The 21,234-nt window shown below is 53.0% G+C and overlaps 1 protein-coding gene across 12 annotated transcripts in view; it reads left to right on the forward strand.

Annotated features, from left to right (window-relative positions):
• The window catches only part of Anks1a (ankyrin repeat and sterile alpha motif domain containing 1A), a 153,455-nt gene that overhangs the window by 94,682 nt on the left and 37,539 nt on the right, over positions 1 to 21,234 (forward strand). For 11 of the 12 annotated variants that reach the window (XR_010060683.1, XM_006256193.5, XM_039098686.2 and 8 more), the window contains one exon: positions 7,053 to 7,630. Coding sequence is in view for 11 of the 12 variants with exons in the window: in XM_006256193.5 (XP_006256255.1) it covers positions 7,053 to 7,630 (578 nt within the window). In the remaining variant the exon portion in view is untranslated. Of the gene's footprint in view, positions 1 to 6,661; positions 6,686 to 7,052; positions 7,631 to 21,234 lie in introns of those variants that run through there. The other variant, XM_063279127.1, reaches the window with a different exon arrangement.

Consider the following 21,234-nt stretch of genomic DNA (forward strand, 5'->3'; position numbering starts at 1 on the left):
TGGGCCAGCATCTTCTCCCCAGCCTCTGACTTAGGCTCCTGACGAAGCCAGGCCTCTGGCTGCCTCCCCACTCCTCTTGCTGCTGCAGGGTTAGAACAGCTCGCTCTCCTTCTGATTAAACAAGCTTTGTGAGTAGCATCTCTGTGTTGTCCAAATGTTTTGACAGATATATATATATATATGTATATGGACATGTATGATAATTACAGAAAGTAGTCGAAAGGTGAAAGAGGGCAGAATATGTTAAGATCACACGAAAATGGTTTTTAAAAAGCAATTTGATATTCAAAAGTGAGACAAATTACGTTCACGTAAGAGATCAGAGATAGGTCTGTGAAGAGAGTGTCTGAGCCAAGCCCTGAAACAGAGACTTCAACCTGAAAGGCCAGCACTGGGGAGGGAGATGACCAGAGGTTCCAGGCAGGGGTGTGGCACACGACAGAGGGTGGAGGGAGGAGGTGGAGAGTAGCCTGGATCAGGGCCAGACTCCAGTTTGACTGGAACAAAGAGAACTTGTCACAGAGTGTTGGATCTCAAATGTCAGTCTTTATTCCAGAGACAGAGCGGTATTGTTGAAACTCGAGGAGTGGGGTGACAGCCTAGGAGCCACACGCTCAAAAGGGTAGAATTTGGGAGTCAGGGCTTGGGACAGGCCGGCGGAGGCAGGAATAGCTTGCAGCCAGGAACCTTCATGAGTCTCTGCTGGTAACTAGAGCCTATCCCAGAGGGGCAGGAGGAAGTTAGGGGAGGAGGAAGGAGTGGGACAAGTCTGAGGGTAGGACAGCGGAGGTGCGGCCAGGCATGGATGAGCAAGGGCTGGGTGCTGAGGGCGGTTTCCAGCCTGACTGAGAGAGTATTACGTAACCAGTAGAAATGGGCACTTGGGAAGGCCAGGACTAAGGGACGGTGCTAAATCTTGGTTGAGTGTTGTGCGTTCTAGGAGAACGTCTGTGTGACTCTGCCCATCATGCCAGGAAGGTGGCTCTGATGACGAAGAGAGACCCTGAAGATCCCAGGAACTGAATGGCCTCTGCAGTGATGAGCTCAGGGTGGGCGGAAGGTGGTGCTGTCAGGACCTGTTAGTCACAGCCCAGGGGGCTGTTCGCTCTCCAGCCGTTAGCACAGGAGAAAGCGATGGGAAGGCAGTCCCCAAAAGCTGAATGTCTCTTCAATGGTGCCGTTATGCTGAAGAGGTGGCAGCCTTAAAAGCTAGGTGCGGGGAGTCAGGACAAGAGTCACAAGCTCCACATCAGCCTGGACTGCAGAGTGAAGCCACCCTGAACGATAACTGCACCCTTTATCCCAGGTGGCTAGGGACTCCAGGTCAGAGACGCACAGGAGGATGAGTGTGCGAGGCCCACTAGCACAGTGGCCAGTGACACGGAGCTAGAGAACGGCCTCTAGGAAATGTGTCAGGTGGTTGGGAGGCCATTGGTAAATCCTAACGGGGCTGTGCCTCTCTGAGACAGACAGCAAGGAACAACAGTCCCTGGGTTCCCTCAGGATGGCTGCGCTGCTGTCTTCTCAGGAGACTGTCATGTCCCCAGACGGTGCTGTGGGTAAAGATAGTTTGAAAGAACAGAAGAGACAGTCACTCTGGTGGTGACATCAGAGGAAGAAAGGCATAAGAGGGCCAGGCCAGGAGCAGAGGCTTGCGTTTGAACCCTTGCTCAGTCTCTTTTGACTGGGATCTGCAGAGTCCTGTGCCTTCTTGAAGCTTCGGCGGTGTCCATGTAAAGAAGGGACACCAGTTCTTTATGGCTGTTGGGAATCCTGAGGCGTCATGGACACAGCAGAAGGGAAGCCATGGGAGCCAGCTGATGCCGAGCTTGGGGAGGGAACCTTGGGGAGCTGAAGGGCGAGATGGCTCTGTGGAGGGATGCATTATGTCTCAGTTGTTTCTTCAGACTCTAACAGACTCAGCACTGCAGCAGCTGTGGAAGAGAAGGCAAAATGGCTGTGAATACTCAACGTAGGAACTGTTTGAGAGCTGGGGGCAGAGAGGCCAGGTGCCCCGAAGGTGGCTTGGGAAGGTGTCACAGCAGGAGGGAGCTGATCCAGGCCAGGCTATTAATGGGATCTGAGGGGCAGAGGACTACTACTGTGGAAATGACAGAGTGTACCGGTGAGGTCACCAGGATCTGGTGTGGGGCAGTTTGGAGTCCCAGACCTGGGCTATCCCCATGGGCACACAAAAGGGAGAGCTGGTTAGCCAGCCCATGGCACCCAGAACCAAGTCTCAAGGCTGCTGGACTCCCAGCTTTGGTTTTACTCAGCCTGATTTCAAGGCCACGTGGGAAGAAAGCATCCCCTCTACTAAGTCAGGAAAGTCAGCCAGCCTCTGTGTGGGCTGTTGTCTGCAGAGGAGTTCGGGAATGGCTGTGCATAGAGAATGACACAGAGACCGCAGCAGCTCCCTGTGCTGAGTGCCCGCCCAGCGCAGCACCATGCTGGGTGCTTTCCCCTGGTCACCTCATTGTGTGTAACTCAAGACTCAGCTTCAGGGTAGGGCTATTTTGGTCCGTGTAATAGGGGTGGGGGAAGAGCTGGTTTGGTGTTAGAGCTTGGACCTAAGCCCTAGTCCACAGAATCCAGACGACGTCTTCACCTATGTGACTAGAACCATTGGATCAGAAACCCTGATTCAAGTCACAGAACTGGGAGGGACCACGGAGATGTGGTGTGATCGCAGATTTACACCTGGGTGTCTCAGAACGCTCCTCATGTACCCCATGTGCACCAGCTGTCTGTGCTCTAAAAAAGACCCCAAGAGGGAAAAGCCCTGAGATAGACCACACCGGTCCTCTTGACCCGCATTCCAGTTTGCGTTCTGTTCTTGGGTCACTGTGGACCCAAATGGACATTTTCATATTACGGTCTGTAGGCATCACCTAGTCAGGACCTTTCTCCTGGAGAAAACGTGCCCTCCGAGAACAGTGGAGTCTTGTGCTGGGTCTGCTGGGCACATGTGGTCTGAGGAGCTCTCACTGTGACTGGGCCCTCATCCTAAGGACAGGAAGCAAGACAGTGTTGCAGCCTGGTCAGGTTAGCTCCTCACATGAACTGCATTTTTCCACCCTGGTCGAAATGAGCACCGATTACTGGAAATGTGCAAACACTAAAATGTTAGTATTCCAAAGTCCTCAAGACCCCTGCAAACAGCACAGAAGACCTCTTGCCTCCACGGCCCTTGAGGGAACAGACACCATCACCAGAATGAACAAAGGCCATGCCGGGAATTAGCCTGCTGTCCTGGGAGGCGGGGCAAGGGCTAGGTGTGGGAGGAGAAGGAGGCCCTGGGTAGGATTTGGATGTCTGCTTCCTGGGCATGTGCCTGCCTCTCTCTAACCTGCCAAGACTTCCCTTCCCCTTCAAAGCCCAGGCTAGAGTCCGCCACCCCGAGACGCTCCCAACTTATCCCAGTCACACTTGACTTCCTCAGAGCACCTGTCAGTCTTTGCATTTCATTTCTGAACTCGCCTTCCCTTTCCTGCATCGAGCTACGCATGGCTCCGCCATCTCCATATTACCCAGGCCTGCCCCTGAAGGCAGCGATAACACACACACATTCGGTGAGGACACGTGGCTGGCGGCTCGGTGTTGCCTCCGAGTTTCAGGCTTTAGACTTCTCTTTACGTCTCTGCTTCTTCCTCCATTGTGGAGAGATGATGGGACGATGATGAAGACAGTAGATACTCAGAGGGGCTTTTCATGTTTCGAGTTGTTTCTTTGTTGATCTTCGCGAGGGACGGGCTGGGCAGTGTCACAGTGGAGCTGTGGCAGTGGACAGACAGCCTTAGCATCTCGTCCGAGCTTGGTGTGTCTTAGGCATGGACCTAAGCATCCCCCATCCACAGTTCATCTCCTCAGCAGTTCCATAAAATTGTAACAATAATAGGCAAAGATATCAGATAATGTGTTCAGGGTCTCGGGACTTCGTGTTACTTTGTTATACCTTGTCTCTAAGGGAAGATATTAACCTCCCAAACAGATGGAAACCATCATGAACCAGGAGGGCAACTCCTGCATTCCGGACTTGGAGGCAGGACGGTGGCAAGCCCATGGTACCCAGCAATACCTGGGGTAGAGAGCTAGACATCAAGCAGTTATTCCCATCTATTGACTTGTGCAGGGGTGTCTTAAATATGTCCCCTTCTTGCTCTTTTGAGAGAGACTCTTCCTGTGCAGTCTGATGGACGGCCTCAGAATCCTGACCTGAATTACAGATCTTATCCGTGCAGTGGTTTGAATGAGATGGCCTTCACAGCCTTGGACCATTAAGTCCTTGGTCCCAGTTGGTAGCACTGTCTGGGAAGATTAGGAGGTGTGGCATTAGGGATGAGCTTTGAAAGTTTGAAGATTCACAGCATCCCCAGTTCCCGCTCTCTGCTTCGTGCTCATGGTTCAGAATGTGAGCCCCCAGCTGCCCCTATTACTTGCCTTGGCCATGGTGTTTTATTCTAGCAATAGACAAGTCTCTTAAGCAGCCATGTTGAGCTAGCTTAGTGAGATCCCCGTGAGCACAGCAGCAGGCAGGCAGGCTGTGGTCTCAGCTCTGAGTAGAAGGATGGCAAGTTTGGAGGCAGCCAGGGCTACCTACAAGACCCTGTCTCAATACACAAAGAGAGGGACAGACCGACACGGTAAAAGTTCTTGTGGTTCAATGGCCCCTTCAGGCGTGGATGTCTTTCCTGGGGACAATCACATAACTGTGATCATTCTCGAGTTGTACCTTCCGTGACTCACAGAGCTTCCTCTACCGGCCGATCTCCATCCTGCACAGGCCCCTACCCCTGCTCTCCCTCCTCCCACTGCTTCCCCCTGGCATCCCTCTGGTGTCGAGCTCTTGGCATCTGCCTCCCTTTCTTCATTGATGGCTGGCATGAATGAGTGGCTGTTTGAAGGCCTCCATTGTCAGCTCCCAGCAAGCAGCTTGAACATTCTCTAACTTGGGTTTTGAAACCTACCAGTCAGGGTGAGCCAAGCAGGCCCCAGTTCTGGGCTGCGGAGTTTTCCTTCTGTGGCTTCTTAACTGCCCACAAATGGTTAACCATGAACCTGAGAGGATGCAGGGGAGCAGGGGCCCGGTGCTCCTCCTGTAATGCAGGCCCCTTCCTGAATGTCTGCAGGGATAGTGCAGCTTGGGCAGGAGCTGTGGACAGTGGCAGCTTCTGCTGCCGTGAGTCTCTCAGGACAGCACTGCCATCCCGAGCCTCCGTTAAGTTGTCATGTGTTACCTTCTCTGAGGCCTCAATATTCAGATTCACGGGCAACTTTGTTCTGGCTACCCATTGTCATAGTAACTATTCCCAGCTGTAAAGTTATGACTTACTCGGGCCCCAGTTAGGTTGACTGGAACTCTCCTCTCCCTCCCCCCTCTCCCTCCCTTCCTCCTCCCTCCCTGGAGAACTCAATCGAGTTGTTTACGCCTTGTCCACTGCTCAGGATCTGTGGTATCAGGCTGGGATGAGTGAGTTGGGAGGTCCAGAGTGCTCAGAGTTCTCTTCCTGGCTTCCCCCATTGGCTCAGAGCCACAGTGATTGAATTGGCTGCCACACCTCTGCCCCGCAGACCTGCCCAGAGCTGAGTGGTGCGGGGCACCCGGGGTGAGCTGGTTGTTGGTCGGCAGAAGCGGCTCTCTCAGAGGCAGCAGCACTGTCTGCGACTGGGGTTCTCCTCACTGTCATGGCCGTGAAGGGATTTTTAAGCATTGTGCAGTCCAGCCTGCTGTTTTAAACAGAGATGTTCAGCAAGATGATCTGTCACCACAGCTAAGGCCACACAGCTAGAGAGGAACAAAGCCAGTACCTCGCCCTGTGAACGTTTGCCCAACCACCCTGGGCAGAGCACACCAGACCAGAGCCATAGACGGCTCCTGTGGAAGCCCCGGAACCACACACTCAGTTCTGCGGAGCTCCAGCCCCGTGAATGGTTCTTGGGCAGTTTGGACGGACCAGGAAGTTGTTTGATGATTCCATGCCTGTAAAGTAGATACCCCCTAGAGAGCCGAGACACAGCTTTGGGATGGGACCTGCTTCCCAGTGTGGTGTTGCCTGGGACTGGCACTGGCAAATCTGTGCAAGGCTGAGTTCCCACAGGGCGTCCCAGGGCACTGGTGGGAGATGTGGACTTGACTGATTATTTCTGCTCCTTCAGAACAGGTTTTGAAAGCGCAGTAGTAGCTAGCCTCAGGAACTACCAGTGTCAGGTTTCTAGGGTGTGAGAGGGGTTTCTAGAGAGCAGCAGCTGTCTCCTGGCTTGACAAACTGGACTGTTTCCTTCTCCAGTGGATCAGCTAAGGTTAAACTTAGACAAATAAGTGGAGCTGGGAGCCTCGGCAGCAGTGAGGCGCACACGTTCCCCAAAACAAAAAACAAAAGGAAAAGTGTTCCTGGGGAAGGAAGGACGGACGGACGGACGGACGGATGGGCTAGGCGTGGATGTGGATCTGAGTGGCCTGGAGGAGAAAGGAAGCCGTTACTTGCCCGAGGTTTTGTTTTGCACTTTCAGTTAAGGAACTCCAGAAGTCGCAGGTTGCGGTCATGACCTCCCTTTTCCCCTAGTCGCTGCTTGCCAGAGGAAGGGAGGGCGGGCGGGCGGGCGGGCAGGCAGGCAAGCGGGTGGCTCTAAATAACACTGAGCCTTTATGGAAATGTATCCAGAGTCCCGGGAGTCGCTCCCACTGGTACACTCCTGCCGTCCCTCATTCTGTCCTGACTCCGTCCTACCCGTGTCCTTTCTGCCTGTAGCCCGTGCTTCTCCCTGCCTTATATAGCAAGGTCTGGTTGGTAACGTTAACAGAGACCTAACAAGGGGGATGGCGGCCAGACAGCATTAACCAGGCCAGTGTTTGGAACTTCATAAACGTGAACGAGATGAGACTGCTTTTCTCCCTGCTCTCTTCTCTCCTCTCCCCCACCTCAGCCCATCCAGCCTCCCTCTCTCTCTCTCTGCCTCTCCGTTGTGAACTCTGCTCTGCCACCGAGTGCTGCATAAGAACTCTGTTGATTTTTGCCACGTTTAATTTTTTATTTCTCTTTGTCCACTCCAAGACCACAGGCAGAGCGGCGGCAGCCGGAGCCAGGACTCTGTGGAGGGGCAGGACGGGCAGGTCCCGGAGCAGTTCTCAGGTCTCCTCCACGGCTCCTCCCCAGTGTGTGAGGTGGGGCAGGACCCTTTCCAGTTGCTTACTGTCCCCAGCCAGAACCACCCCGAGTCCTCCCAGCAGGACGCCTGCCAGGAGGCCAGCATGCAGCTAGAGGAGCCGGGCGAGCAAAGCACTGGAGCCCCGCAGCCTGGCATCCTGGACCAAAGCAAGAGAGCGGGCTTGTCCGCAGGCCTGACGGCCCTGGCCAGCAGAACATACCTCGACGCGTTGACTCACACAGTACCTCTGCACCCTGCTGGTGCCGAGGAAGAAGACGGGTCCAGAAGCAGAGCCCCTCCCACCAGCAAGCCCAAAGCGGAGCTCAAACTCAGCCGCAGTTTGTCTAAGTCTGACTCTGACCTCCTGACCTGCTCCCCCACGGAGGACACCACAATGGGGAGCCGCAGCGAGTCCCTGTCCAACTGCAGCATCGGGAAGAAGAGGCTAGAGAAGTCGCCTTCCTTTGCCTCCGAGTGGGATGAGGTAAGTCCGTCGTGGCCTCAGAGAGCTTGCGCACAGCAGAGCTGGCTGTAGCCCACCCTGACTCCCCGAGTGCTGGATCTGGACCAGGGCTGCCCCGTCCTGAGCACTGTGCCGAGAACATTTCTGAGGAGAGCCCATAACCCAAAGGACAGGTCCCCGAATAGTTAAGCCTGAGGGTGGAGGCCCAGCAGAGCAGGGCTGAGGGAGGGACGGTTCCTAGAAATGACATGTGTTTGGAAACATTTGGAGCCCATCTGCCTAAGGTTACTTCACAACAGCATGGCACTTCTTGTGAGTCCCTAAGGACGCAGAGGGAAAACAGGCTCAGCAGGGCGGCAGGTGGGCCGGGGTGCGGGTGCTGGGCAAGAAGGTGCCCAGAGGGTTCCGGGGAAGGGTTCTATTCTGGGTTCCTCCCGGCTATTCTTGCCATGTTCTTGAGACCCAGAAGCCTCTCCCAGCAGATGTGTGCCGCCCATCCCACATTCCCAGCTTGGTGAGGCAGAGGCTTTGCAGACTCAAGAAGGAAGGACTGGTGTGAAGATAGCGTTTTTCACTGAGAGACCTAGAGTTCTCAACCTTTTTACTGACTCTTTGGAGGTATAACCAGCCTATTTCCCAGGGAGCTTTGGAGCGTCTTACTGGGCAGAAGAGCCCGTGTCTGAAGGATTGTCAAGTACCCTGGGAATGTTAAAGGGCCTGCCTCACAATCTACTGCCTGCCTTTGAAGTGGACTGAGTGCCTCCCAGGAACAACCTGGAGAAGCATTTAGCTCCCTAACAAGGGGACAGCAGAGCTGCGGTGCGCATGCCAACACGCATCTTATCCCCAACCCAGCTTGCTGAGGTAGCTGCAGAGACAGGGTGGGGCAGTTCCTCCTGCCCCTGTCTCCAGATAAGACCAGGCCCAGGGCTGTTTAGGTAGACACAGGAATCCCTGGGCAAAGGATTTTTCATTGCTTAGTCAAAGCCTCGGTGGGCTGTTCCTGGGGTGGTGCTAGGCACTGTGTCCCCCAGGAGACTGCACAGCAGTGTGTGTGTGTGTGGATGTCCCTCAGAACATTGTTAGGTTAGCACACAGGTGGGGTGGGGACGTAGTCAAGAGCAGTAAGAGGGGTAGACAGGAGCCACACTGCTGGAGAGAGCCTCCAGGAAGACCATGGAGAAGTGGAATTACACTGGAATTAAGGAACTAATAACGCCTCTGGTTCAAACCAGGTTGAGAGTAACCCAGTGACTAGACAACTTGAGCGGATAGCTGTTGGGGCGGGGAAGTGTGCACATGTAGCCGGGGTGGTAAAGAGGCAGGGTAGAAAATGCCCTTGGGACCAGAGAGAGGCCTTGGAATGGGGCCGAGAGCGGGGAATCACAGGAAGACAGCATTTCAGAAGTGTTCCGATGTGCTAGAAGGCAGCTTGGCTGTTTCCTGGTGTCCTTACCCTCCGATGTCCATAACGCCGGGCAAGCACATGGACACCGGTGCGGCCTTGCATGCAGCCTTAGGTATTTTCTCCTTGCATTTCCCCTGGAGAGTAAGCCACACTCAGTGCCAGCCTGAGCGAAGAGGGCCACTTAGACCTGTGCACGGTGTTCTCTGCCTTAAAAGATGCTGTTACCACCTTTGTACATACATACATACACACACACACACACACACACACACACACACACACACACACACACACACACAAATGTATGCATGTATGCACATTTTTTTTCCCAAGATGGGGTTCCATTGTGTGGTGTAGGCTAGCCTCAAATTTAAGCTTTGCCTGCCTGCCATGGCTGTGGAATGCTGGGATCGTGGGTGTGCACCACCACACTGCACTCGGACTTCTGTGGTAGCTTCGGAAGCTTTGCTGTATTACTGTACAGGTTTGCTGGTTGGTTTGTTGGTTTGGTGTTTTGGTTTGGTTTGGTTTGGTTCAGTTGTTCGTTGTGTACCCTAGGATGGCCTTGAACTTGGAGCCCTAGGGCTGTAGGTGTGCAGTGCTACCGTGCAAGGCTACACTGCTGTACTTTAAATCTGAAAAGGGGCAAAGATGGTTGAGCCATTATTGGAAAGAATTCATGTTTGAGCCTCACAAAGTCAGGGGCGTGCTGGGGTGGGGCAGTCCTGTGACCAATGTGTGCTGTGCTTCAGAAGATAGAGCGTGGTCAGCTCCTTCCAGAGGCCCCCGGGGAGGAGGCTCCGGGCAGCTGAACTGCAGCCCCGGTGGTGGTGTGGGGAGTCTGGCTGGCGCTTCTAGAACGCAGAGCAAAGTAGACACATTTTGGGCCTCTGCAGATCTGGCTCTAAGGCCAGTACCACCGTTCACTACACAGGGCGTGGACACACATGTGTTCTCGGGTTATTGTCTGTTACTATGAAGCAGGCCCACGCAGTGGCCTGTGTAAGTGCCGGTCACTATCCCTGCATTCCCTGGGACGGGCAGCTACACCACAGGCTCTGGTATCACTTGCCTGGGGCTGCCTTCATACGTGGCTCCTCTCCATCACAGACAGAGGAGGTGCACACTGGCCAGCCCTCTTGGATTTACCGCATGCTTCTTATACACTACGGCCAGCAGGGCATTGGTCAATGGCTGAGGCGTTACTGGGGAGCATAGGGTTGGGGTTATGCTGCTCACTGCTGGAAACAACCTTCGGCGAATGTCCCTGGGTAAGAGGACGTGTGAGTGCTCCCTGGTGAAGGTCTACGTCCAGGAGCACCCATTAGCAACACTGGCCTTTCCTTACGCTCCCTTAGAGTCTTGCTAACCCAGGAGTGAGGGAGCTTGCTTACTAAACAGCTTCCCAAGAGGGTCTCTGACAGCAAACTCCACGTGTTTTCTGAGTTCTTCAGTCAGGTCAGAGCAGGTTGTCCTGACCCCTGTGGCTCACAGACGGGAAACCACACGCACCTCCCACGCAGATAGCCCGTGTGGGAGCTGTCACATGGCCCAATTTAGTTGTGTGCCTACTTATAACTTACTCTTCTCACCTGATAACTGGGCATCGTAGACTCCTTTCCACGACAGGATTTGGAGCAGGAGCTCCGTCTCTCCCTTGCCCCTATATGTCCATTGCTGGGAATCTACCCAGGACCCTGAGCATGCGAACCACATGCTCCACCATGCCACCGGGTTGTCTCAATGCCCTTGGGTCTGAAGGCTCCATGCTGTGTTGTGTGGCTGCGCTGGGCACTGCTGGGGTTCCTAGCCGCTGTGGAACTACACGCCTCTTAACCTTCAAATCCCTTCTCTTCTTTCAGCCTTTGTTAACCTGCCGTGTGCTCTGCATTGGCAGTCCAAGGAGAGCCTCTGTTATAGGCTAGATTCCTATAGGGCCTCTGCCCAGCAGCAGGTCTGCCCAGGGTCCCTCATTTACCCTCCAGCATGCGTCCCCAATTGTGACGTGACCCTGCAGCCTACCTTCCACGGCCCCACTGAGAAGCTTAGTAATGGTGCTGTGTGCATAAGTAAGTGCTGGCTCGTTTTATCTCATTTGGTAGCCCATGCTGGCCTTGAACTCATAATAGTCCTTGTGCCTCCACCTATGACATTACCACTGCGCCCAGGATCAGTGAAATGCGAGATCCTTCTCAAGCGAGGACCTTATCTCTGTCACCCCTAAGCAGCTTTTATGCTGTGCACTGGGGCAGACAGTGAGCTCTAGCAAGCTCCCCTGTGTCGGCGAGGCTGGGTGTTCAGGGTGCTGGGGAGGGGGTCAGAACTCAAAGCTTTTCCCACTTCCAGCCATAGGAAAGGCTCCAATGCTCTGTCCTGCCAAGGTGGCAGGTTCAGTGGTGTGCTCCGTACCGTACGTACCTCAGTCTCCTCAGAGAAACTCCCAGCCTGTCTCCTGCACACAGTCATGTATGCATACAGCAGCAAAAATGACTGATGCCAGAATTAAGTGCTCTGCACACCATAGTGGTCTGTAAACCAGCCCTCCCATGCCAAGCAAGACCCGAGGATACTGGAGCCCCTTGCGCAAGATAGGGCCACTTACAACCACTTCACGCATTCCTGATTACTCACGGCGCTGAGGTACTTAGGTACCTAATAAAGTCCTTTGACTTGGCAGTGTAGGCAGAACAGTCAGTACCTGTAGACTATGGGTGTTGACTGTTTTGTTAGTTTGTTTTCTGTTTTTCAACACAGGCTCTTACTACGTAGCCCTGACTGTCCTGGAATTCACTCTGTAGACCAGGCTGGCCTCAAACTCAACAGAGGTCTGCCTGCCTCTGTCTCCCGAGTGCTTGGCGGTGTACGCCACCACTGCCCGGCTGTAGGCCTCAATTTTATGTCCCCTAACTTTTCACTGTGTAATTGGTCGAACCTCAGATCAGATATCAGACCCTCAGATGCGGAGGCTGACTGTAAGAACATCGTGGTTCGATGTCTGTGAGGTCAGCTAGGTCCCCACGTGCCTACTTTTGAATGGGATTGAAGGTTATGGAAGAGAAAACCACAGAAGTCTGCCTGTGTACTTAGCATAAACACGCGAGCCAGGGAACACTTGGCTGAAGGCTTAAGTGATAAATTTGTGTTTTGTAATCAGTTTCCATAAATATTAAACAAGCGAGACGGTAGAAAGCAGGGATGTGCTCTGTATGCAGCTCAGAACGACTCTTGCATAGGAATGTCCATGTGGAGAGTGCCGTGCTTTTAGTCTGCTATGGTGGCTGAGGGACCCTCAGTTGAGCCCCTTCTTGAGAGGCAAAGCACCCTTTCAGGCCAAGCCCTGAGCTTCCCCGTTTCCAGCACTGCTCCTTAGAGCCAGCATGATGTCATCAAGAGGAGAGGCGATTGGTGCAGCTCCACTGAGGCTTTGGCTGCCCTAGCCCCTGAGAAGTGCACACGAGGAGGTCTGCACTTCAACCCCTGACCCTCAGCTCGCCACGGGTCTGCAGTGTGCATTGTTCCTTGGTATGTAAACTGGCGTGCTTGATCCTGGGCATAGCCCTCCCACTCTAAACAAGAATGTGGCCCTCCCACCTCTGGGGACAGCTCGGAGCCTGGAATGTCTATTTAAGTTGCTTCCTGGCACATACTGGAGTGGCAGCCGTACCCTCTGAGTTTCAGTTGGTTTCAGGTTTGAAGCATTTGTTCACAATGCCGAAGTCACACTTGTGTCCCGGCAGCTCTGCCCTTTAGTCTTTTGTCAGATCCACGGGCTCTCAAGGTCTGTCTTCTACTGCACAGGGCCCCTAAATCCTGGCTCCACACTCTGTAGTCAGACCAGCTGGCCTTCCTGGCCCATCATGGCAGCGTGCTGGGGAGCAGGGAGCTGGAGCCTGCAAATTTGGGCTTGCTTCCTTGAGCCGCAGACTTCTCCTCCTGCCTCCCGCTGCTGTCTGCCTCACTGCCCCCAGCCTGGCTTCCCCGCTGCCCTTGCAGCAAGCAAGGGGCCAAAGAGCCCAGTGGGTACAGCACACACAACAGGTTCTGTGGTGCTGAATCTGTCAGCTGTGTGTGTGTGTGTGTGTGTGTGTGTGTGTGTGTGTGTGTGTGTGTGTGGCAGAGAGGGACTGCTTAAACACAAACAAACATGGGCACTAATGTATGCACCTCACTGTGTAGCTCTGGTTGTCCCGTGCCTGCCTCTCAAATACCAGGATTAACGGTGTGTACCACCATGGTTGGTTGGTTGGTTGGTTTTGTTTTTATGTTTGGTTTGGTTTGGGGTTTTTCAAGACTTATGTATGGATGTTTTCTGCATTTATGCCTGTGTACCACATGCGTGCCCAAAGAGGTCATCAGATTGCCTGGAATTAAGAGTTACAGATTGTGGACCACCACATAGGAACCGGGACTTGAACCCAGGTCTTCTGGAGGAGCAGTCAGTGCTCTTAACCTCTGAGCCATCTCTCCTGACCCCAGCTTTCACTTTCTAGGACATTCTTTATTCACCCTGGCTCCGGTTACGTAGTCATAGCACCAACAGACTGTGGACAAAAAGGTTTTGTATGATTTTTGGCCATGGTAATTTGCCTTGGATAATTCTAAACAGTCGTTTCTGAGACACAATAGGAGTCTTCCCCCCACCCCCCCGTGTATTCTTTTCTGTACAGTTATTCATCAAGCTACTTTGTTGAGTGCCTGCTGTGTCCCAGGTACTGGGAAAACAGCATTGTTCAAAATGACAAATTCTCTCGCTCTCATGCCATGGGCACGCTAGAAGGTAGAGGAGAAAGGAGAGGCTGAATGAGCAGGTCTGGCAGTGTGCTTGGTGGCGAGTGTCGGGAGAATTCCAGAGAATTCCACGAGTCGAGGAGTAGGGTGCAGCTGGCCAGCTGAGAGAGGATGCTTTTGAGGACAGGGAAAAGCTGGCCGGTGATGTGGTAGGAGGAGGAGGAAGCTGGCGGCCTTAATCAGCTACTTCCCGTTCATCTGTGCTGTAAAAGCAATCTCAAATTCCACCATATACTTAAGTCATCACAGAGTCGGCCCTGTGAGGTGGCTTCCTTTCCCGTCTCTCGGTGCAATGCCACTGCCTGTCTTTCCTCATCTGCCTCCCAGTGTTTGGTTTCCTCGTTGTCTTTCTTTTAGACCATGTCGGTTCCTCCTAACACTCACACATCTCCGTTCTAGGCTGTGGGACGATACTGAGGTCTGACTTCCTGAAGCTTCCTCAGAAGCATTACACTGTCCAGTGGGTGTGACCCATGAGTGAATTCTGTGTGTGGAGGGGATAGATGGTGGCCCCCTTATCTCAGGAAGGAAGTTCCCATGAGCTCATCAGACGGTCAGGATTCTAAGACAAAGGAAGGGGTTCAGAATTGCTAAGGAAGAGATGCCGTGAGTGGGGCCAGCAGCGGATCGGGCGTAAGGAAGTCTGGAGATGAGCACACGCGTGAGGCCCTGCCATGAGGAACTTGCCTGGAGTGCCTTACCTGTGTCCCTCCAGGACCTGGTGCACTTACATACATGCCCAGGAGCACCGTGTGCCTTACCTGTGTCCCTCCAGGACCTGGTGCACTTACATGCATCCGCTGGAGCATGAACTGTTTTGCATACATCTCCCCGGGAGGCTGATAATGAATTGCAAACCATTCACCATAGCCAGTTGCAGAATTCTGAGCTATAGGGACCTCTGGCCTTGGAGTCTGTAGGTCTGTATACAGTAGGAGATTCTTAGGGACCAGAAATGAAGGCAGAAGGTGATAGCCTCAGACAGGTTGTGGGTGGGGAACAAACATTTTATACAACTCCAGGAGGGAATTCATGAGCTCGTTTTGGCTTCCTTGGGAGTCGGCAGCACAGGGCTTTTGATTCCTTTGGGGTCTCTTACAGTCCTAGGTCTCCAGCTCAGGGTTTCTGTGTTGCTCTGTTCTTGCTGCCTTTCCCAGCACTGGTCCCTTTTGGTGCCACCAAGTGAACAGGTAAGAAGGAAGCCCAGGCCTCCAGGAGCTAAGTGGCTCTGCTGTGTCTCACTAGCTCTAATGGCCCAGTGTCTGGCACCCCAGGACCCCTTGTCCATAGCTGTAGGCAGCCTGATTGTCCGTCTGGACAGGTGGGAAACAGCCTGAGCACAGTAGGCCTTACAAATGACAGCTTGTCTGGCAATCTGTTCCCGGCTGTCCTGATTAAACGGCCACGAAGTCATTGCAGACACAAAGAAATTCGCACTTTGTGCAGATATCCTGGTTCCTCAGCGTTTTTTTATCTCTCTGGGTTTTTGAGGGGGGAAGGGGAGATATGAAGGGGTGGGGTGTTGAGACATGGTGTCACTTGTAGGTCGGTCTGGTGTGCAGCTCCTAGTGATCTTCCTAGGTTGAGGGTTACAGGCAAACACCCTGAGCCCCACTCCCTTTCCGCTTTCGGAGGCCTTGGTTTCAGCAGGATGTGCTCCAGCCCAGTGAGGCCTCGTGTCTGTTGGGCAAGGACAAGGTCCTGTAGTCCTCACTGGGAAACTGCTTCTGGGCTGCCACCAAAATGGTGTCCTGGAGAAGTCTCTCTTCAGCCACCAGCTCTTCCCAGTGGATAGTAGAGAACGCTGACACTCAGGGTCCACGCAGAGGCGTGTCTAGAGTCTCCACACTCACACAGTTCAGGTTAGAGCTGCCCAGGCCGCATCGGAGCTGCCTCTGTGCCTTGGCGCAGAGTTCGGGCCTGAAGCAGCCTCCTGCCCAGCTGTATGGAAATTTGGGCAAAGCCAACTCTGAAAGTGGAATTCTTAGACCGTGGTGGGGGGGGGGGTTCTTTTTTAGATAATTGCTAATGGCCAGGAAGAAATGTCTTTCTTCGCTGTTCCGGGTCTTCACCCAGGTAGACCTTGGGTGCTCCACCCTTCTTCCTGGGTTGCTGGGATTGTAAACACGGACCACCACACTGGCCATGTGGCCACAAACCCAAAAGTACTGAGTGAGGAACACGGAGTGAGAACTGTCTCCCCCAGCCCACTCACACCCCCCAGTTCCTCTCCCTCGTTGTGAATATCCTTCCAGAAATATCCTGCACACTTTCAAGCAAACACTTCCAACACAATGAACATCTTCTCTTTAAGAGAAAAAGCGGTGCCGTCCCGAGTGCACTCCTGCAAATCCCTTTTCATGCAATAATAGATTTGTGATGATTACAACCAAGGACATGCTGAGCTTTCTCCTAGGATCCAGTGGCACATGTGCACACACGCACATATACACACATACACACACTCGCACACACACAAGCACACACACACTTGCACACACTCATACACACACACACACACACACACACACACACACACACACACACAGACACTGTTACTCACTTCAGAAGTTTCTTGACGATGGACTTGTGGCTCTTATGAAGCCCTTGCTCTAAGAACCCTGCTCTGACCTGGACCCTCGAACAGTGGTTTCCAGAAGCTGAATGACTGTGCTCTCCCATTCAGAGCACACAGAGAGCTGTTTCTACACCCCTGACGGGACAGTGGGCCCTCTTAGCATCCTTTCAGTTCGCAGATTTTTTTCGTGTAGCCTGACTTTGAACTTAAATTTTCTCTTTCTCAGCCCGTCCCGTGCTGGGCTTGCAGGTGTGTACCGTACCCACAGCTCAGCAGCACTGTATCAGCGTAGAGTATTACAATGTGTCTCATAACGAGTGAGGTTGGCACCTTCCCATTTGTTTAAAAGATGGTTTGAAAATGACAGCAGCAGAAATTTTAGCCGGCTGTGGGGTAACATGAACCTCAGCACCTGGGAGATAGAAGCTCAAGATCATCCTCGGCTACAAAGTAACTTCTGGCTAGCCTGTGCTACATGAAACCCTATCTCAAAAAAAAAAAAGAAACAGTAGTTTTTTTTCTTCTTCTTTCTTTCTTTTCTGCTGCTGATGTACCTCTTTCTTACTGATTTGTAGAAGCTCTGTGTGCCTGAAGGGACTGGTCCTTCTCAAGGATGTCAGCTGCCTTTTGGATTTGTTTCTCATGCTGGTGATGGAGCCCAGGACCTATGCATGCTGGGAAATGCTCCATTATTGAGCTGAGCTCTCGCTGTCCACACCCCTATTATTCCTTTCTTCCTTCTCTCCTCCCTTCCTTCCTTCCTTCCTTCCTTCCTTCCTTCCTTTCTTTCTTTCCTTCTTTCTTTTGTTTTTCCTTCCTTCTTCCCTCCCTCCCTCCTTTCTTTCTTACATGCCTTTTCCCGGTGACCTCTGACCTCTGGCTTACGGAGATCTTCCCTAAGCACCGGCTTCCAAAAGCAGCGTTGTTTTCCCGCCAAACCTTACAGCTTCTATTTCAGGTTCCAGCCTTGGTCTCTTCAGCAGTGTCTCTTTTGTTGGTGAGCTCTCTGTCTGTAGCAGTGATCTGATCTAGCCCACGGTTCAGTTCAGTCTCCAGAGGAGGAAAGCAGAGTTTGGAAGCAGAAAGAGCTGGCCTGCGGCCTCCGTGCCGACCAGTGGAGGAAGCGGTGCTTTTAACAAAACGATTGACTTTAGCAGTGGGGCGAGCTTGATTTTTATTTTCCCATTGCTCTAGTTTCAATTATCAGGACACTTTGAAGCGTTAACTTTATTCAGTGAGGATGTGTGCACATTCCACAGTGCACATAGGGAGTCAGGGGACGGTGTGGGAGTCGGTTCTCTCCCCCATGCACACACTCAGTAGCTGGGGAGGAGGCCTCCTGTGAGCAGTGCCGCTCCCAGTCCCCTAAAGCTCAGCGCTGCTGCCGTCCCTGGCAGACTGTTCGCTTTGTTTTGTTTGTTTGCTTGTTTCTTTTGTGGCTTACAAAGTGGACGTAGCGACTTCCATCAAGTTCTCAAATTCAGTATAGCCCAGTGCCTCGTGCACAGACTAGACTCCCTGTATGTTACCTGACGGGCCTGCCAGCTTCAGCTCAGACGCTCCGTATCCCCTCTGTCACCCGTCATTCCTTTTGCGAAGTCCTGGGAAGTCCGTTCTCATTCTCTGCTCTACCCTCTGTTTCTCTCTCTGCTTGTTTCCGGTTACCCTGCCCTGCTTGTACCTGCTGAGCCACAAGAAGGGCAGAAGAATGTGTGCGGGACTAATCGTGTGCCGTAGGGAGCTTTCACCAAATCCTTCTTTATCTAGGACCTGCGTGTGCCTCCCAGTCCGTCGGGGAGCTCAGTCACTGATGGCCACATGCTGATCCCTAGATGCCATCGCTGTGTAATGCACATTGCTTTTTTCTTTCTTTCTTTCTTTCTTTCTTTCGTCTCTGGTGCTGGGGTATTGAACATAGGGACACACACACACACACACACACACACACACACACACACACCCTAGCTCCATCACTGACCTACATCCAAAGCCATCTGGCAGTCTTTAACTCTTCCTCCTGTGACTCCTGTCCCAGGAAATACAGAAGAGCCTCTTCCTGTGCTGTCATGTTTGGCACAGTCAACACAGGTCTTCCTTGTGTCTTGCCTCATGCCAGTGGCTCTGGCTGTTCTCCCCGCTGGTAAACTCGGCCTGCTCTAGGTCAGAGAGACTTTCTCAAGCAATTTGTAATAGCAGCCTCGCTCGCCGTGACCTTAATCTGCAGCACAGACGCCTCTGTCCCAGTTTTTATTTGAAATCAATAGGACGGACGGAGGCTAGGAAAGCCCTGGTGTTATAGATGAGCCAAGCCAGATCCTAGAGGGTAGCCAAGGCCATGTCTGAACCCCTCCACCCATTTGTCACTACCAAGGTTTCCTCTGACATGTCTGCCTGTCCTCATCATTCACCCCCTCTTCTCACCATTCTCCCCCTCTGGACAGACACAGCATCCAGGCCTTTCCAGGCTCTCTCATGGTGGCTGCCTCCTTGTGCCCCTAACCATTTCACCTCACTGTCCCTGACCACAGGCCTCCTCTCCCTCTGCCCTCTGTGCTCTCTGGTGCTCCCTTTGCTCCCTGTGTTCTCTGCTCCCTGGGCTCCCTAGGCTTCCCCAGGCTCCCCGGGCTCCCCAGGCTCCCTGGGCTCCCTGGTGCTGAGAGCAGAGAGCCAAGTCCTCAGCTGGAGCTTGAGACTCGCCACATAAGAGCATTTGGTGTGGCCTCTGTCGCTGCCCTGCTGACATCTGTTCCCGTTTCTGGCCATGTTCCCTTACTCTGTTAGTTTACACCCTTTGCCGCTCAGGATACCTTTCTCCATTTCTTGTGTTGAAATTCACCCTTTATTAAAGCTCATTCTACCACTTCTCCCGTGTGTGCGTGCGTGCGTGTGTGCATCTGTCCCCTGTGTCACAAGTCACTTCAGTTTCTGATGTAGAGGCTTTCACTGGACTTGGAGCTGATTGTCTAGACTGTTTGGCCGGCAAGCCCCGGGGCTTACCTGTCTCCACCACCAGCATTAGGGTTACAGATGCCTGCCATGGCACCCAACTGCTTGGAGTCCCAACTCGGGTTGTCAGGCTCATGCAGAAAGCCTTTCACCCAGGAAGCTGCCTCCCAGTCCCAGTCCCACAGTTATTCAAAGCCCACTGCATGCCTAGCATGGTTCTAAGAGTCGGTCATGCCAAGTGAAAGTATGACCATGACAAATACACAGCTTTATTTGCGCCTTGTGGCCTTGTGTAGTCCCAGCTACCCAGGAGGCTGAGGCAGGAGGATCACCAATTCAAGGCCTGTCTGGGCTGCAGAGTTAGTCTAGCGCCAGATGCTATCTCAAGACAGAGTAAAAGGAAACAGTGGTCAGAGTCTATAGTTCAGCCGCGTACAGTGTTCGCCTCGCATGCTGAGGCCCTGGCCAGTGCCTTCTGCTGCTGACAACAGAAGGGCAGCCCACTCTGAGGTTCTTCAAGCTAAAGGGAGAGACTGCCATCAAACAAGGTCAAACCAGTAAGACGATCACAGATGAAATAAAGGCTCTTGAAGGAAGAGCAGAGAGCTGTGAGGGTGGCGAGGTGGAGAGACTGCACACCCTCCCTGCTGTGCAGGCCTGGAGTGAGCCACAAGAAGAGACAGCAAGGAGCAGGCCGTGTTAGGGTGCAAAGGCAGTCCCGTCTTCCCTCCACCCTGGGTTTGCGTCTGCTTGGGCAGCCGTCTCTCCCGTTACTTGGCGCTGTGTGTGTCGGTAGTCTTGTTTGTGTGTGCAAGACCTGTCTTCCCAGCCAGATCAGGACCCTTTCCAAGGTAGTAAGCCAAGGTCATTCTTTCAAGGCCATTTAGATATCAGGGTCAGCCTGGTCTTCAGAGGGGAGTTGCAGGACAGCCAGGGAAACCCTGACTCAAAAATACAAGCAAACAAACAAAGAAAACAAAAAGGAAAGAAAGAAGAAATCTATGGGAGTCAATGGTTCAAGAGCCTGGAAGGAAGGGAGGGGCACTCAATGTCCTTGATCCTTAAAATGCAGCAGCCCCGGTGGCTGACCATTGCAGTGTATGCCCAGGCAGATTGAGAAGGTGAATGAGGTGGGGGAGCAGGTGACGTGATAGGGAGCCGCCATGCAGGAACATCACCCCTCTCCCCGGTCAGAGTGTACAAAGCAAGGGAAGGACAGCGTTCCTGGATCACACCCAGCCTGTGGCAAGTTCACCCCACTCAGGTCTGTGCTGTGCCCTTGATTTGCTTAATTTACACCTTTTTTTTTTTTTTAACTGTCCTAACGAAAATATATTCCAAGCCAAGTATAGTGACACATGCCTTTAATCCCAGCATTCGGGAGGTAGAAGCAGGGGGAGTCTCTGTGAGTCTAGCCTGGTCTATATAGTGAGTTCCAGAACAGCTAGAGCTGCCTAGCGAGACCCTATCTTAAAGGAAAAAAAGGGGGGAGAGAGAGACAGAGACAGAGACACTGTCTGTCTGTCTGTCTGTCTGTCTGTCTCTGTGTGGGGTGTAGACCAACCTATCTATCTAGAAAGGGAACAAAGTATCACAGATCTGACCTGAGATTGTCAGAGGCTAACAAAGCCACAAAGCTGAGTCCAAGGAGCTTCTGCTGTGGGTGACAGGTGTGTGACTTTGTGAGGCCACATCGACAGCGCAGCCTTGATTTCGAATCCTGGCGTCCACAGCGAAAGCACAGACACCGAGACGTAGGCTGGTATTTTAAAACACAAGCAAGCAGATCCGAGAGACAGGCCACTGTGAACCCAAGGGACTGGTTGCTATGTGAGGAGGTGGGACGGGTTGGCTTAGGAACACTCTCTCCCTGAGTAACAGGCGAGCGCTGAGCGCTGGCCTCCC

The sequence above is a fragment of the Rattus norvegicus genome, chromosome 20 (assembly GCF_036323735.1).
Source record: "Rattus norvegicus strain BN/NHsdMcwi chromosome 20, GRCr8, whole genome shotgun sequence".
In the NCBI taxonomy this organism is placed as follows: Eukaryota; Metazoa; Chordata; class Mammalia; order Rodentia; family Muridae; genus Rattus; species Rattus norvegicus.